The 18,481-nt window shown below is 49.8% G+C and overlaps 2 protein-coding genes across 2 annotated transcripts; both read left to right on the forward strand.

Moving 5' to 3' along the window:
• The first annotated feature begins 1,569 nt into the window (after window positions 1-1,569).
• On the forward strand, window positions 1,570-8,143 carry LOC125543480 (protein NLP3-like). Its single transcript, XM_048706844.1, has 5 exons — window positions 1,570-2,024; window positions 3,222-3,781; window positions 3,892-3,939; window positions 4,025-4,967; window positions 6,847-8,143. The coding sequence occupies exons 1-5, from the start codon at window positions 1,751-1,753 to the stop codon at window positions 7,821-7,823; spliced, it is 2,802 nt and encodes a 933-aa protein (XP_048562801.1). The 5' UTR covers window positions 1,570-1,750; the 3' UTR covers window positions 7,824-8,143.
• A 1,946-nt stretch (window positions 8,144-10,089) lies between these two features.
• On the forward strand, window positions 10,090-11,375 carry LOC125543481 (ERI1 exoribonuclease 2-like). The gene has a single exon (XM_048706845.1). It carries the CDS (start codon window positions 10,197-10,199, stop codon window positions 11,154-11,156), a length of 960 nt encoding a protein of 319 aa, XP_048562802.1. The 5' UTR covers window positions 10,090-10,196; the 3' UTR covers window positions 11,157-11,375.
• Window positions 11,376-18,481: the final 7,106 nt, after the last annotated feature.

Raw genomic sequence — 18,481 nt, forward strand, 5'->3', positions numbered from 1 at the left:
GAACAATATTATATATGTTCCCTTATTTTACCGAGCATTGTGTGCATTGTGCAACCGAATAGATTCATTATACTTTTTTCACCTGGAAAGATATTGCACAGATACACTCCACTCATATGCAACTAGGTCAATGGTTTTAGTTTCATCATATAGCATTGGTTTAAAGAAATATCGGCAAACCAACTAGTTGGATGCATCAATTTATATGATAATAAGGAACCCGCTGCTTTCCCATTGAAAGAATCACAAGAGTTGTTTAATAACTGTGACCACCATACATATAGCACACGTATTGCACATTATTTTCTTTAGTTGTCTCCCATAAAAATGGAGCTTTGACAACATCAAAGCTTGCAAGATTCAACTTGTACAACGAGAAAATAATAACATCATTTATACTCGACGCGGCATATGCCATCCACGCATAAGTTTCTCCACACATATAAAATGCTTAACTACAATCCTAGTTTAGCAACTAATCACCTCAGCTAACAACCTGCATAATTACCCAAAAAGATGCAATGATAAAGATCATGTACATTTTCTAAAACACACACCATGTGCACTATACTTCTCATACAAACTATGCACCATATATATTGAAAACCACACCACCCTTAGTATTAGGCCTATTTGCATAGAAAAAAAAACAGCTCAGGTCACATTTCTTGCCCCCTTCCCCCGTAATATCAGCCCAAGCTCTGCCACTGCATCTGCTTGCTTTCTCCTCTTCCATATGTTTGTGGCCGACCACCAGAGAGAGATGAAGCAGCAGAGCGAGGGAGATCATGACCCATGACATTGATGACCAAGGAGGAGCCGACAATGGTTATAGTTTGGACTGAGCCGTGGCGGCAACAACGATAGTGAGACAGGACCGAGTTGAAAGGCAGCAACACCAAGAAAATTAAGGAAGAAACTTAGGGGTGGGACATGCGGCATGCGGGTGGGACAGTCGATCTACTCCCCTCCGAATTTAGAGGGATAGTCGGGGCAGTGGTAGACTTCGATGGTCACATTTGGCAGAGTGCCTCATACCGAGAGTGGCGGGAAGATGAATAGATGGACATGGTCGGAGGGCGATGCTGTGGTGCCAATGACCCTAGGATGGGTGGAGCTGTGGCGAGTACCATTGGTAATTTAGTCGCCGACGTCACTTGCATAACTGTTGGAGTCGACCGCGAGAGAGTTCCTCCACGGTCGACCGCCTATCCCTATACATTGTTGAAAAAAAATACTTTCTCTAACTAAAACACGGTATAGTCAATAGTTTTATTCAGTGAACATCATCAATCAGCTCCAAATCATAGACAAAAACACATCGCTAGTATCATAGACACCAGTGGACCCCCACCCCCACCCCCCTCGTCCACTTGTGGTGGCAGATTCCGGGAGCCCCCTAGCAAATATAGAACGAATAGCATCGCCACCTCCGGACATGCGTGTGCGATTCCACCCAGTAGCAAGCGAGCGGGGGGCGGGGCCCGCCGGCAGCGGGACGCCGCAGCAGATCCCCGTCCCACTTGTCCGCCCCCATTATCTTAATATTATTCTGGTCCACTACCCGCCACATCTCCCACCAGCCACATTTGATCCCCCTCCCTCCCCCACATATGGCACCCCAGCTCCCGCTGCCTCCCCTACTCCTCTCCCCGTCCCGTCGCCGCCTCCTCACCCGCCGCCGCCGACGACGCACTGCAGCACCAGCAGCATCCTGACCGCGGGTTGGTGACGCCGAGCGCCGTGCAGCATGGACATCGACCCTTCCTCCGTCTCCCACGCAGACGGCGGGGGCGACCTGTGGCCGTTCGACTCGCTCACCACGTCCCTCTTCTTCTCCTCCGTCTCCTCCTCCCCGCCGCTCCACCCGCTGCCCGTCGCCTCCTCCTCCTGGCTCACGCCGCCGTCTCCGCTCTGGCTCTTCGAGGACCGCCAGATGATGCCGATCGAGGTGGGCCCTGCGCCCGCCGCGGCGCCAGACAACACCACCGCCGTCGCAGAGGAGACCCAGCGAGCACGTTCCGGTAAGCGTTATCATACTTCACTTGGAACCAATCCTTGCTTCGTTTACTGCTTCCTGGATCGTACGGGATGCTTACATCGTGATTTTGTTCCTGTCTCTGCTTTGGCTTGTCGATGGAATCTTTCCGCTCCAAAGCTGGAACAGAGGGGCAGCTGGAATCTTGCTGTTATTCTAGTCGCTAGCACGCTAACCTTATCTTCTCTGTACGATCGGCGAAGTTTCCCAGCTTTGCGCTTGACTTTTTTGGGGGGCTCCTTTTGGCACGTTTCTCGGTTGCATATGATTCGGCTCATAAATCTCTCGAGGAGAATATTTCTGCCTGCTAATCCAACAAGACGGATAAAATGTTGTAGTAAAGCTTTATTAGCTTTGTTGCAGTGATAGGCTTGCCGTGTTTAATTAGTCTGAACAAGCCCGGCTTTCCGTCTGAGTCTGACTACGTGGGGGTAATGCGTGCGTGCTTTCTTATGCAAATGATTGGAAAATATTGGTTGGTAGCATATTGGATTCCACTAGGAGACGGGGGTACTCGCCAATTACTGTATTACTATATATATGCATACAGAAAGGGTGTCATTTTTATGTTCAAAAAAAGAAGAAAGGGTGTCATTTTCTTGTGCTATTGTTGCCTGAGTCATTTTACTTTACCCAGTGCTGTATACTGCCTTTTGCTATTGGTGGTGGTATGATGCCTCTAAAGCGATCTCGTGTATTTAGTACTAGATATACATTAGTGGTGGGGTATGACGCCACTGATAGTACATACTAGATTGTATTCAAAGTTGAAGCTGTTGGATAAGGCCTTACTTTGTCTCATTACATTATTAGTATTTACAAGGGAGACAATGAGATGTACTTTGCTTATGTGTTAAATAAACTAGGACTTCTCCACTTCGTTGGTTGGTGTTTCAGGAAATGCTCTTGGCTTGATGATTGTGTGTGTGGTACTGTTGATTTGTTCACTTTACTGTAAGCATCGATGAATTGCAGTTAACAAACTTTATGGCTCTCGGAAACATATTTTCCGTTCATGAAGTAGGTATCGCTTGTCACATATTTACATGAGCGCAATGTGTTAGACTGCATGGATGATTCATAGGGAACTGTATTGCTAATTTAAGTAGTAGTGGCATTCCTTTCTTATTTATGTTCTTGGTTGTATTTCCCTTACAATACTGCATTCTATTCTGCTAACTAGGGAATTCGGACACGCCAATTAAGAAGACCGAACGTCTTAACAACAAATGGCAATTTAACCTAGCTCTGCATGACGATAGCACAAACAGCTCATGCTTGTTCAAGGAGAAGCTGACTCATGCTCTCAGGTACTTCAAGGAGTCAACAGATCAACACCTGTTGGTCCAGGTTTGGGCGCCGGTTAAGAGTGGCGATCGCTATGTGCTTACTACATCAGGACAACCCTTTGTACTTGACCACCAGAGCATTGGGCTGCTTCAGTACAGAGCTGTATCCATGATGTACATGTTCTCAGTAGATGGAGATAATGCTGGGGAGCTTGGGTTACCTGGACGCGTCTACAAGCAAAAAGTGCCCGAGTGGACACCAAATGTGCAGTATTATAGCAGCACTGAGTACCCACGGCTTAACCATGCCATCAGTTACAATGTTCATGGTACCGTTGCCTTGCCTGTTTTTGATCCTTCTGTTCAATCATGTATTGCTGTCGTTGAGCTTATAATGACATCGAAGAAGATAAACTATGCTGATGAGGTTGATAAAGTCTGCAAAGCTCTTGAGGTTAGTGTTTTCTGTTGATTGTGTTTCTTTTATGTCACATGAGCTTTCAGGGGACATTGCTGGACATTATATAATTATATTCTTAGTAATATTATTTGTGCTATATGCAGGCAGTAAATCTTAAAAGCACTGAGATATTGGAGCATCCAAACGTCCAGGTTAGCATCCAATCAATAGGAACAATTAATTTTTCCTGTTTTTACTATGGGGGGTGATTTATGTGTTTCTGTGTTTCGTACTCAGATTTGCAATGAAGGCCGTCAATCTGCCCTGGTGGAGATACTGGAGATCCTGACAGTTGTATGTGAAGAGCACAAGCTTCCATTAGCACAAACATGGGTTCCTTGCAAATATCGAAGTGTGTTGGCGCATGGTGGTGGTGTTAAGAAAAGTTGCTTGAGCTTTGATGGAAGTTGCATGGGGGAAGTCTGCATGTCAACCAGTGATGTGGCATTTCATGTGATTGATGCTCATATGTGGGGATTCCGAGATGCCTGTGTAGAACATCATCTACAGAAGGGGCAGGGAGTTTCTGGCAAGGCGTTTATCTATCACAGACCTTGCTTTTCAAAAGATATCAGTCAGTTTTGTAAGCTGGAGTACCCCCTTGTGCACTATGCTCGTATGTTTGGATTGGCTGGCTGCTTTGCTATATGTTTACAAAGTCCTTATACTGGCGATGATTATTATATGCTAGAGTTTTTCCTGCCACCCAGTTGTAAAGAGGAAGATGATCAAAATGCCTTGTTGGAGTCTATATTAGGTCTGATCCATCAGTGTCTCCGTAACCTAAAGGTAGCTGGTAACGGAGAATCCAATGAAGCTTCTCTTCAACTTAGTAATGTCATAATGATTGAAAGTGAAGATTTCAAGACAAATGTGCATTTTGAGAACCCTGAAGGTTTTCGTGAATCACCCGAAGGTGATACACATGGAGGAGCCCATGAGTTCGATAAAGCGAATAGTAAAGTATCAGAGGGACATTTATTGGCTGATGATAACTCTCAGAACAATGGCGTATCTGTCTCCAGGCCAAATGGTAGCGCGGCTTCTGATTCTTCATTGCTTCACAAAAATGGCAAACCCCCTGAAAGGAGACGGGGGAAAGCTGAAAAAACAATCAGCTTAGAAGTTCTTCAGCAATATTTTTCTGGAAGTCTGAAAAATGCAGCAAAAAGCCTCGGTGGTACGCTTCTAATATTTAGCCTTTTAAGTAAACAAATCCTTGGCTTTTTGAGTCTTACTCTTTCTGATTGCTAAGATCGCCCCACTTGAACTTGACTTTTGTTCAATTTGACAATCTAGTCCTCTTGAGCATGGATGTCAAATGAATTATCCAATTGGTAATCTGGTTTATGTTTGTTTCTTGTAGGGCTTAAATGGCAACAAAATGTTGCAGCATGCAGTGAGCTTATATGTTGCATCCATGTTTTCTTTTATTATTCTATTATTCAGAAAATATCATCTCAGTGTAGTTAGCATTTGGGGTTTTAGTTCCATTTTTCTTGTTGTCATGACACCATAGATGTGCCACTTGTTCCTGTTGAATTCTAAAATTGCAGAACGTAGACTCAGTGAAAGGGTTTTGGGTTTTGGAATCGATTAGAAGACAGAGATCCTCCAGTTTAGCATTTAGACATGGTAGGGTGCAATTTTTTTTGGCAACAAATAGTTTTTTCATGTGAAGCATAGCATGTCATATTGTCATTCTTTTTAGAGGCTGATGCTTTTTGTAGCTAATTGATACTCATATCACTTTGTGTCGAATAGCAGAACTTGGGAAGGAAAGGATGATGAACTGTTGATTGTTTTTTGAGATTAAAACTAGATCTATGTTCCTTTCTTCAGTTTAGGTTAACTTGAACCATTTACATAATGTTGTTCAGGGTGCATTCATTCACATACATATTGAGTAGGGATCAATCGATGCATTGTCTTATTCACAGACTAGTAGATTTTGTAGGCAAGCTCACACTAGTAAATGTGTACTATGGATTTGTATGGGTGGGCAGCTATACAATATACACAGTGCACCAATGATATTTATCGAAAGCCCTGAAGTTCGCCAGTAAGTCAATTTAGTCAAGATTGAGGATGTTTTGTTTGACATGATTACCGAAAAAGGCTTTCGCCCCGCTTTATAAATAAAGCAACCGCCGAGCACAAAGTACCAAGGTTCCAACCATACAAACACACACGCACACAAAGCCACCGCAACCAGTCCGACGCGCACAGACACACACGAAACCCAGGTTCAGCTGTGGGCACAGCTCAACAAGCCCAACACCGAGGCAAGACAAACACAACACAACATGGCATGATTAAGGCACAGGCAGACTATAAATAATATAAAAAAAATCTGACACCAGACTTAGAACATCACAAGAACTGTCATCCTAGCGATATGTCAATCTTTTGTTTAAGTGGAAACAAAGAGGAATTTACCTTTCTTATATGCTGTGTAGCAAGGCACAGAACGGGCTAAACACCCCCGGGAGGATGTCCAGGTGGAGTCGGCTTGGTTAGGGAAGAGATTAGATCTTAGATGACAGAGATGACCCCGGGGAAGGAATAGATTTATTTCTCATTTCTTATCCTCTAATGATTGATTACTACACCTTTAATAACTGACAAATAGGGAAGCAAACCTAAAGATCACTGATTATTATGGTGATAGATAACATGAGCTTATCTCCTTTGTGCCGCCAACCAGCTGTAGGACAATGGCCCACCTCCAATTGTTAGCCATGAAAATATGTATAGAAGCAACATAGCAAAATGAATCTTGTTAATATGCCCACCTTCACCAGATACCACCAGCGGTCTAATTTGCTTGTCGTAACCTTCAGAAGGAAACTAAGTCTGGGCTTGTGCATGAATCATGATCGTGTATTTTGTAAGCTGGCTTCCTTTATTTTAAAATCCTTTTTCCTTTGACCCGTTTGCTTCTTCTGAATCTAAAAGAGAGTAGATGCATTGAACGTTTAATCTTGCAATGGTAATAACATTGTCGGGGTTCTACTGTTGGATGTTGGCATTAGCTAATTATATTTCCGGTTTGACAGTGTGCCCCACAACCATGAAGCGCATCTGCAGGCAACATGGGATTTCTCGTTGGCCATCCCGAAAAATTAACAAGGTCAACCGGTCTCTCTCGAAGTTAAAGCAAGTAATTGAGTCTGTTCAAGGATCAGACGCGGCATTTAACCTGACATCTATCACAGGCCCTCTCCCTACTATTCCTGTTGGTCCTTCATCAGATTCTTTCAATAAAGAGAAAGCAAGTGAAAGTAAAGCAGAACATTCAAATCGTGCTGTTGATGGTGACAGAGATTCATCTTTACAGAAGCCACAAGAAAATGGTAGCCACTTTGGTGCACTCATGTCCCAGCAAGGATTTGCAGACACTGGAAACAATGTTCAACTTGAAGCAGACAAAGCTTCTCTCTCGAGAAGCTCATCAGGAGAAGGCAGCATAAATTCACGTACTTCGGAGGGCTCATGTCAGGGAAGTCCCGCAAACCAGACGTTTGTTTGCCAGCCTATTGCTTCAATGTTCCTGGAACCACAAGAACCACAACTGAATCCAGAAGGGTTCACAAAAGAACCTTTCCAAGAACCAGAGCTACCACTTTCCAGGATGCTCATAGAGGATTCTGGTAGTTCCAAGGATTTGAAGAATCTCTTTGGTTCAGCAATTGGCCAACCAATGCTAGCCCCTCCCAGCAATTTTGGGCCAATGCGAAATTCCGGGACTGTGACGATAAAGGCGAGCTTTAAGGAAGACATTGTAAGGTTCCGTTTCCCATGTTCTAGCAGCGTTATGGCATTGAAAGATGAGGTTGCCAAAAGGCTGAGGATGGATGCTGGCATGTTTGATATCAAGTACCTTGATGATGATCACGAGTGGGTGAAGTTGGCGTGCAATGCGGACTTGGAAGAATGTATAGAAATCTCCCGGCATTCTGGTACCCATGTCATCAGGCTCTTGGTTACCGACGTTGCGGCCCACATTGGTAGTTCTTGTGGAAGCTCCGGTTGATGCCCAGATCAGCATTTTTAACCTTTTTCTTTTTCAATGGGTATGTACAAGTTGTTCCAGGAGGTCAGTTTTTACATGTTGTTAAGCTAGTTGTGTTGCTAGATAGCATTAGCAGCTTTACCGTGTTCGACTAAAGCACCAATTTTTTTCTTGTACGAATATGTGTAGCCGCTGCAAGATGCGCGTGTTGTCGATGCTGTACATATTTAGCACGTGGTGCTGGAAGTCCTGGGGGTACAGTTAAAAACCGAAGCCGTTGTAATATGACACTTTTGTTGTCCAGAAATTGAACAGTTTTGGAAGTTAGTTCCTTCTATTCACTTTCAGTTCCTCTTGGGTTTTGAGCATTTTGAGGCTTGCTTGGTTCATTGTCCCCTGTTGTGAAAAAAATAAATTCCGGAGGAAAATAGATATAAGTTCCACCGTATTTTCAGCGACATAAACCTGAGCTATTTTGAATCTGGTTTGCTGCTCTGATAGAATTATTGGTGCCCAAAATCCAGCTGCTAACAGAGACTTCTTGTCCATCCAGCATGTTCAGTACCTGTTGCTTGTATTGCATCGCTCATTTTTCAGAATAAACAAGAGAAATTTCCAGCTGGAGTATTTATTTCCTTCAATGCCACATGTGCGAGTTACGCATGATTAGGGCCTACGGTACATATTTAGGGGAAAGGACGGGCGACTGGCCTACTTAGAGCATCTACAATCGAAAGCACCAAATTTTGGTCCCCAAACGCCCGCGGACATACATGGACGCGTCCATGGACAGTAGCCTGATAGCACACGAAGTTTTGTTCTCCACAATTGGATACATCAAACCTAATCCTATAATCCTATATTGTTCTCGTGCAACGTATCGTACGTATCTAAACACATGTCATTGGACTACCAAAAATTGACATGCTCTAATAACTTCGAACGGAGCGACAAATGGAGAAGTTCATCCATTCCCCCCCTACCCTTGCCTTTGCCCTTTCCATAGCGGTCGAAGACGCATAACAGATCGAGGCGGGTTTGCTCACCGCCGGAGCGGTCCAATCCGTCGCCATCCTCGGTCTTCTCCTCCTTGGAGGGTAGTCCGGCCAGGCACGGACCGCCCGACTTTGTTCTTTTGCCACGTCCTTCACCGCCCTCGCTGCTTCTCACCTATGTGGGCACGAAGGGATTCCTTCGACGCTACTTTGCGGGCTGCCGCTGCAGCCTTCGACGCGAGGGCTCCTGAAGTCATCTCTGTTTGAAGCTGCGCCCGCCGCCTCGCGCGACGGGCTTGCCGGGCCTCCTTTTTGGATTGGCGCCGACTCATGGAGGCGCATATGGCCTTCGTTTTGGCGCCCGACGCCGCGACGATGACGTTCCACCTAAATGGTTTCGGCGCAACAGCGGGTTTGCGGCATGCGGTGCCTACCGCATCTAGCGAGGCCTCGGTCACGCGTCGGGATCCACTGGCCCTGGATCCGAGAGCCATTTGGGCAATGGATGCCCGCCGGCTCGCGGAAGATCGCGGAAGGGCGCGCTCCTCTTGGGAGCATCGAAGAGCAGCGCGGACGACCATCTGCTCCTCGGGGCTGCAAGGGATGGGCTCCCAGTCCTCAGATCTGGACATATTGGAGTCGGATCTAGTGGTCGCCATGTGGGAGAACGCCGGAGGTCGCCAGAGAGCTTGGTACCGTGGGATGGAAGTGGGGTGGAGTTGAGTGGATGCGGCTAGTGTTTCGTCCAAAGTGCGGATAGGGTCCAATTTATGTGGGATTGGGTGGGCAAGAGTTGTCTGGATCCGACGTGGCGGGAGTCCCCGTATCCACCCGACATATGGGCTGAATATGGGGAGTGTCGGCTAGTCGAAGCGTTTGGGTCGCCTATGAGGAGCCCGATTGGGTGTCTTGTTTTCGTCCAAACACTGACCAGGCAGCCCGTCTGGGTGTACGCGCGGGTTTGAGAGTTCCGACTGTAGATGGTCTATTTAACGAATTGTATACGATGTGTGTGACCGTGCATATCTACACAAGATGTAATTTGATGGATGAGTTTCTTTCCCCCTCCAAAAAGAAACTAAACACGTGAAGGTGTAGAAGAATGAAACGAGTCTTCTATCACAGCCATTGTTTTTTTTCCCGCCAATCACAGCCTTTTCTTTTTTAGGAAATCACAGCCTTTGATTTGTTGATTACAGAAAAAAAAATCGCGCCAACCACGTCAAAAAAGAAAAAATCGCGCCAACCGTTCCGAAAAGTACCGTATTTAAAGGGGACGACGCGCCGGCGGGTTCGCAACCGTAGTTTTCGAGTACGCAAAAAAAAAAAACCTAGTTTTCGATCTGAACTTTCCCCGATCTCGACTCTCGATCTCGAGCTTGCGCGCACTTGGGCGAACATGGCGGCGCGCGGGCAGGGTCTGGAGCAAGATTTCGATTTCTTCGTGGTGGTCGACTTCGAGGCGACGTGCGTGAAAGACGGGCGGATCTTCCCGCAGGAAATCATCGAGTTCCCCGCGGTGCTCGTCGACGGCGCCACCGGCCGCATCGAGTCCGCGTTTCGCAGGTACGTTCGTCCCAAACATCACCCTGTGCTGACCGAATTTTGCAGGGAGCTCACCGGCATCCGGCAGGAGGACGTCGACGGCGGCGTGGAACTCGGCGACGCGCTCTGGCTGCACGATTCTTGGCTGAAGGCGGCGACGGCGGGAGCAGGGAACAAGAGAGGCGTCCGCTTGGCCGTGGTGACCTGGGGAGACTGGGATTGCCGCACCATGCTCGAGTTCGAGTGCCGCTTCAAGGGCATCGAGAAGCCCTCCTACTTCGGTCAGTGGATCAATCTGAGGGTCCCCTTCCAGGCGGCGCTCGGCGGCGGAGGGCGGGTCAACCTGCAGGAGGCGGTCCGGGCGGCGGGGCTGGACTGGGAGGGCCGCCTGCACTGTGGGCTGGACGATGCGCTCAACACGGCGCGGCTGCTTGCTGAGATCATGCGGCGCGGGGTCAAGATCACCATCACCGGCTCGCTGGCGCCGCCGCCGCCGATCCAGCAGAAGCAGCAGCCTGGCGCAAGCCCTTGCGGTGGCTCACCGGCGCTGGCGCCGCCACCGATCCAGCAGCAGCCGCCTCGCACAGGCCCTTGCAGTGGCACATTTGCGCCGGTGCCGGCGCAGGCGCCGATCCAGCAGAAGCAGCAGCAGCCGCCGCAGCCTCACATAATCAGCCCCTGCGGTGGCTCCTCCGCGACGTGCTTCTCGTACTGCGGGGTGGCGACCAGAGGAGCCATGGAGCCAGGGCCGATGCCGTCTGGATGCGCCAACTGGAGGCCGGCCATGGGACCTTACTTTCTGTGGAGCAACTGAACCAACGACCCATGAGACAGAGATTCAGAATCCAGTGTCGCCCAGCTGCTAGTGTTGACAGAGATTCAGAATCAGAGTGTAGCTCAGCTGTTTCTACTATACTCTACTCTAGGTGTGATTGTTCACTGAAATCGAACGTCACCAATGGGGCATGTAATTGGTGTCTGAATTATTAGTAGCATCAATATAAATTTAGTTTGAGAGAAGTGCATATTTCAACTCTGAACTCTTGCCCTGTTCTATTTTACAATCCTGAACTTTAATACCGTCTAAATTACAACCCTCAAGTCTCAAAACCGGTCAGGATTCAACCCTCCCCTCCCTGTTGACCGGTTTTGACCTGAGGTGACCAGTTTTAACTAGTTAACGGGTCCAATCAGCATGCCACGTCAGAATTTTTTTCAAAATTTCAAGAAAATGTAAATAAAAATCTATAAGATCGGAAAAAAATAATATAAAAAGGCAAAATTTCGAAAAAATTGTTCGCAAAAAAAGCTAGGGAAAATAAAAATGATTTTTTTTCCTGGAATTTGAGTTTTTGGGTTTTTTTCTGGATTTTTTTGGAAATTCGTTTTTTTATTTTCCATGTTTTTCGGAAATTGGATTTCTTATTTCTTTTCCTGGATTTCCTTCGATTTTACAGGTTGTTTCCTTGGAAATTTTGCATTTTTTGCTGATGTGGCATGCTGACTGGACCTGTTGACTAGTCAAAACCGGTCAACAGAGAGGGGAGGGTTGAATCCTGGCCGGTTTTGAGAGTTGGGGGTTGTAATTTAGATGGTATTGGAGTTCGGGGTTGTAAATTAGACTAGGGCAAAAATTGAGGGTTGAAATATGCACTTCTCTCTTGTAGTTTTAGGCCTCTTTTGGTTCATAGGGTAGGAATATCATAGGAATAGGAAAATCATAGCAAGTGAGGTGGCATGCATCTCACTTCCTATAGGTTGATGTCACTTGATTCATAGGATAGGATTTTTTTCCATTGAGTCTAGGCTAATGTTTTTTTCCTTTAAAATGTGAAGGATTGATTCCTATCCTATATAGAAATAGGAATCCATTCCTACAAACCAAAGGGCTCCATAGGAATTTTTCCTACAAAAATCCTATCCTCTAGAAATCTTACAAGATTCCTTCAAACCAAAGGAGGCCTTAGTTATTACTACTGTTAATAGAAGATTTTTTTTACCTTCTCTGTGGATTTCTTCAGTACTGAGCAAATGGCCAACGATTGACTTGTTAGTGACATTGATAAATTTCTGAAGAAGGCTACAATTCCAGTCGACAATGCAAACGGAAATTCATCCTCCGATGAATCCCCCTGCTCTGCCGAGGGGCGACCGATGCCAAGGAGAGGGATGGTCTCTCTCCAAGGCACATTCGTCAGCATCGAACAAGGCGGTGTTAGAACCTTATATCAAGATTGAAAAACAAAACAGCCAACTGTAGATTTCTGAGATAAGAGCTAATTCAAATAATTTGCTGTACATATTTAGCACGTGGTGCTGGAAGTCCCTGGGGTACAGTTAAAAGCCGAAGTTGTTGTAATAGTATGGCACTTTTGTTGTCCAGAAATTGAACGGTTTTGGAAGCTAGTTCCTTTTATCCACTTTCAGTTTCTCTTGAGTTTGAGCTCTTTGAGGCTTGCTTGGTTCATTGTCCCCTGTTGAGGAACGAACCTGGGCGACATGATGAATTCTCGGAGCTCTCCCTCCCCGCCCCACGCGCCGCTGGGGCCTAGCTGAGCTCCTCCTCCCCGCCCCACGCGCCGCTGGGGCCTAGCTGAGCTCCCCCCCCCCCCCCCCCCCGCCGCTGGCCTCTCCGGCCGTGGCGGCCACCCCCCACAGCCCCCCGCCCCTTCTCGCGGCGACATGGGCGCGCCGCGCTCCCCCGACCCGGATCCAGCTACGGCTCTGCGGCGGGAGACCTGGTTTCGCCCCTTGGTCCACGGACAACTCCTCCCCCCCAGCGCGCTCCATTGCTGCGGCGTCTCCCTGGCCCCAGATCCGGAGTTTCAGCCACGGATCCTGCATCGTGATGAATGCTCCGCGGCTGCGGACGCAGTAATTGGGCCGGATTCGCCGGAGTTTCCGGCTCCGCGTCTTAAATCCATAGTAGTCGCCTCTGCTGCAGATCCCGCGAATCTTGGGGTGCCCCCGCCCGTCGCCTCCAGTCCATCATAGTCGCCCCGCCCCCCACAAATCCTTCCTCTTTGGGACTGGACGGTGGATGGACGGCTGTCTCCTCCAAGAAGAACCGCGGCCGCCCCTCTGATCTGTCGGATAATAGCAGGCCCCCTCCGCACCGCTCCCAGGATTGCCGGGCCGCGTTCAATGCGGCCGGTGGGCGGGAGGCCTTCGTAAGCCGCTTCCGCGCCACTGTTTCCGGTGCCTCAGCAAGCTCCACCGCCGGAAAGACTGTAGAGACCCGCTCCATTGCATCATCTGCGAGCGCCCGGGGCATTTTGGCCGTGAGTGTCCACAAAATCCTCGCAATGGCCCGGGTGGCTCTGCTTCTGCTAGGTTAGGTCCGCTTGCTCCTCGTCCCCCGGTGCACTCCCGCCTGCACTTCCCCCTGTCACCGCCACCCCTCACCTCCGTCGCCGCTCCAGCCGCCCCTCCCCCACCCGCCCGCTTTGTCGATGGTTGAGCTGAGCCTCTCTGATCCTGCACGCCGCCCCCGCACCAGCCACAAGGTGGGGGTCTCCTCGGTGGAAGTGGAGCGGGCCGTCTTCTTCCTCACGTAGCATGCGGTCACGCTGCATGCTTTGGACGAGGTGGCGGCCACGTCCCCGATGGCCGTCGGGCGGGCCTTCGAGGCCCAGCTCTGCGTCCCGCCCCATCAGTTGCGGGTCACTGCACACCAGCCTGAAGACTTCCTCGTCGTCTTCACCCAGCCGGCGCACCATGCCAACACAGTGCGTCGCGACACTCTGCATGTCGACGGCATCAACCTCGCCATCCAGCCCTGGCGCGAGGACGATCATGCAGGCTTCGCCACCTTCAACCTGCATGTCCGCTGCGTCATCGAGCACATGCCCATGCAGTACTGGTCCATTGAGGGAGTGCAGGAGGTGTTCGGCGACAAGGTGTGCGTCGACCGGCTTGATAGCCGAACGCTGGAGCGCGACCACACCAAGACCTTTGCCTGATGGGTCTGGATGTGGGACATGTCCTTCATCCCCACCAGGCACACCTACTGGAAGCTTCCGCGGGGCGCCAGTCGGGTGGAGGAGATGGTTGGCTTCTCTCCGCCGGACCGCAGGGTGGCGCCTCCTCCGGGTGCGACGCGGTTCGACCTGCTCATCCATGCAGACCTCATCGAAGACTGGTCTCCATGCTCTCCTCACTCCTCCCACTCCGCGCAGAGTGGGCTGCCATCCTCCGGCACCGACGACGACGACGCGCTGCCGCGCACCTTCCCTGGCACCTGGTCCATGCACGTCGAAGATGGCCAGCGCGAGGAGCCGCACAGGCGCCAGGCCCGTGCCTCGATGGTGGACACCGGATGCCGGGGCTTGCCTCTCAGCGGCTCTCGGCGTGACCCTGACAACAACAGGGACGACAGAAGATCTTGGAAGGACACGCTTCTGGGCCGCGGGCGCGGCCACCAGGCGCAGGCTGAGGTCTCGTCCAGGGACCTCCGTGTCCGCAGCCGCTCGCCGCCGACGCACCACCGCTCTGGCAGCTCCAAGGGACGGGCCCGCAAGTCCAACGGCAACAGGCACAAGACCAGTGGCCACGATTCCAAGAAGAATGAAAGTCAGGCCGCGTCCAAGGCCGACCCAGTCCCGCCCGCTCACCTCAGCTCCGAAGCCCTCAACGACGACCTCGAGCAATTCTTCGCCCAAGCAAAGAGGCTGATCACCGCCATGGAACCGGCCAAGGCTGACGCTGCCCACCTCGACGCAGAAATTGAAGCGGTGTTGGCCGCGCCGCTGGAGTTCACTGACAGAGACAAAGAGCAGCGTGATGATGCCCAGAAGGACGACCCGGATCATTTCGGGCCAACGCTGTCTGGGCCATCCCACAACCTTGCAAGCTTCAACTGCAAAACACCCACAGCTACAACAACAGTTCAGATGCAGCTCGGAGAAATAACCGAACAAGTGTGCCACCTGGAGATTCAAGTCCCTGGCTCTGCTACTCGTGATCTCTTCACCAGCCCTGCTGCCGCTGCCACCGTCCAGGAGGTACTCTGCACCGGCCAAATCCAGGGCAACTTCCACGCCGCCACCGCGCCAGAGTGCCCGCCAGGCTGCTCAGAACAACACTACACCTGTCGCCGAGCACGCCACGCTACGCCTGGTGAAAGGACTGGGTCTGCTGGGTCCAAAAGAGAAGATGACTGCCAAGGCGGCTGAAGCCCTCATCCGCGGGTTCGACGAACCGCTCTCCGACGACGACATCAACGTCATCGCCAAGCTGACCAGGCTCAACAAGGAGGCACTGCGCGTGGCCGTGGGCATGGCCGGGCCTGAAGTTGAAGCCGAGGAGGCTGGAGTGTAGTCATGTTAGCCCTCCTCCTTCTCTGTAGTAGTTCCCGACAGCGGCCGGCAATAGGCCGGCTCGAGCTAGGTTTAGTCCTTCTCTGTATCAGTAGTGGTAGGTGGTTTAGCTTTCGTCGTCGAAACTTGGGGTCTATTGGTGGTCGACGACGCCCCCAGGCTAGAAAGGCTATGTATTAGTTGCATCTTCTTTCCTCTGTTAATGATTTTAGCTGTCGGAACCCGTCGATGCTGTTGTTTCTCCAAGAGTTGTTTTATGTTCCTGATGAGTAGCACAAGCTGTGCAATCTTAAGTTGGAACATCAGGGGACTGAACACACCAGCCAGGCGAACTGCCGTGCGACAGATAGCAGAGGCGCAGCGAGCAAGCATTCTCTGTCTGCAGGAGACTAAGTTAGAATCTTGGACGCCCAGTATTGTTACAGAGCTGGGAGGAACCAGATTGGAAGGGTGCACTGTTCTTTCAGCGATCGGCACTAGAGGAGGAATTGCTGTTCTCTGGGACAAGAGCTTAGTCAGTTTTGCGACACACGCAGTCGGAAATTTCTCAATCACCGGAAAAGTGTCTCTGATCCAGGACAGAGTTGATTTTTGGCTCACAACTGTCTACGGGCCTATGGATGACACGCGAAAAGATGACTTCCTTGCCGAAATGGCTCATGCTGCACCACCACAAGGAGAACCCTGGCCGCTAAATGGAGATTTCAACATCATATATGAAGCCCGTGACAAAAACAATCTCAACCTGAACAGGAGGACCATGGGCATGTTCAGATCAGCGATCGACAGAGTAGGCTTAAAAGAGATCAAATGCAAAAATAGAAGATTCACATGGACAAATGAGCGGTAAAACCCAACGATGGTCAGCATCGACAAAGTGTTTTGCAACTCGGAATGGGACGCCCTCTTCCCCTCGTTCATGTTGATGGCCACGACAACAGTTTGTTCAGATCACTGTCCTCTGCTTCTTGCAAACACTGCGGCACCCCGCAAAAGAGCAGCATTTCGTTTTGAGTCATTTTGGCCACGTTTTCCTCTCTTTCAGGAAACAGTTAAAAGAGCCTGGCAGCGCCCAGTTAACCACACCTGTCCAATCATCAGGCTCAAGAAAAAGATGCAGAGGACAGTGCACGATCTCAAAATTTGGGCAAAGTCTCTCTTTAGCGATGCAAAGGTTCAGTTCCACTTGGCGTGCGAAGTAATCTTGAGACTCGATATAGCTCAAGAAAAAAGAGGTCTGACGCAACAAGAATTCTGGTTAAGGAAACAACTAAAACTTCATACCCTTGGACCGGCTGCAGTAGAGAGAGCAAGGAAAAGACAGGCTTCAAGGATAACCTGGCTCAAGGCAGGAGATGCAAGAACGGCCTTCTTCCAAGCAAAGATCATCTCCAGAAGGTGGAAGAACTTTATACACTCCCTGCAAACAGAAACAAGGACAGCCACTGTGCACGAGGAAAAGAAAGCAATTGCTCATGATCACTTTGCAAATCTGCTGGGGAAAAAGGAGGAAAGGCCATGCTCCATCAACTGGGAGGAATTGGATATGCCAAGTATTCAAAACGAGGGGCTGGACAATCCTTTCTCGGAGCCTGAAGTTTGGGCTGCCATCATGGCATCTCCAGCAGAGAAAGCGCCAGGCCCCGACGGCTTCTCGGGAACTTTCTTCAGAGCTTGCTGGGGTACCATTAAAATGACGTCATGGCAATGTTCGATCACTTCTACAACCTAGCTGATGGTAACTTTGCTGAAATTAACTCAGCAATGATCGCCCTCTTGCCCAAGAAGGACGGAGCCACTAGAATGAACGACTGCAGACCTATAAGTCTGATACATTCCATCGCCAAGCTGATCACTAAAGTGCTATCCATGAAGCAGGCGGCCATTATGGACAAGATTATCTCCCCTGCTCAAACGGCCTTTCAACGCGGGAAATGCACCCATGACAGCTACCTTTACGTGCAAAATTCTGCCTGAGCTCTTCATAGAAACAAAACCCCAACTCTTCTTCTTAAGCTAGACATAGCTAGGGCCTTCGATAGCATTTCATGGGAGTACTTGTTAGAGCTGCTACAGAGGCTGGGGTTCTCAGCCCGATGGAGGGATTGGATCGCCCTGCTGTTATCTTCCTCCACCTCGTCCTGCATCCTCAACGGCGATCCAGGCGACATCGTCGTCCATCTTCGTGGTCTCTGACAGGGACATCCCCTCTCGCCGCTTCTCTTCATCCTTTGCATTGATCCACTCCATCGCCTCCTCAATGCAGCCACTAGGATGGGCGTGCTGAATCCCATCCCGGGTTCGGCGGCGAGGATGCGCACGAGCTTATATGCTGACGACGCCGTCATCTTCATCAACCCTGCACGTCAAGAAGTAGATAGCCTCGTAGAGCTGCTGCGGTTTTTCAGTGACACTACAGGGCTCCGGGTCAACCTTGCCAAATCTCTCGCGGCTCCCATTAGGTGCGAAGGCATAGACATCACTGATGTTCTTCAGAACTTTGGTGGCATCATAACGGCGTTCCCGATTAGATATCTAGGTCTTCCGATCACGACGGGGCGTATTAGACTAGCGCATATTCAGGTCATTCTGGACAGGATCCGTGCTCGCCTCTCCGACTAGAAAGGCAGGCTAATGTCGTTGGCTGGGCGGCGTGTTTTAGTACGCTGCGTCCCCTCGGCCATGCCCACTTTTGCTCTCACAGCCCTTCGAGCTCCAAAGAAATTTTATGAAGATATTGACAAATCACGACGGTGTTTTCTTTGGGCGGGAGATGAGGAGATGTCCGGTGGAAAGTGCAAGGTGGGCTGGAGCATGGTGA

Source organism: Triticum urartu, chromosome 3 (assembly GCF_003073215.2).
Source record: "Triticum urartu cultivar G1812 chromosome 3, Tu2.1, whole genome shotgun sequence".
Taxonomy (NCBI): domain Eukaryota; kingdom Viridiplantae; phylum Streptophyta; class Magnoliopsida; order Poales; family Poaceae; genus Triticum; species Triticum urartu.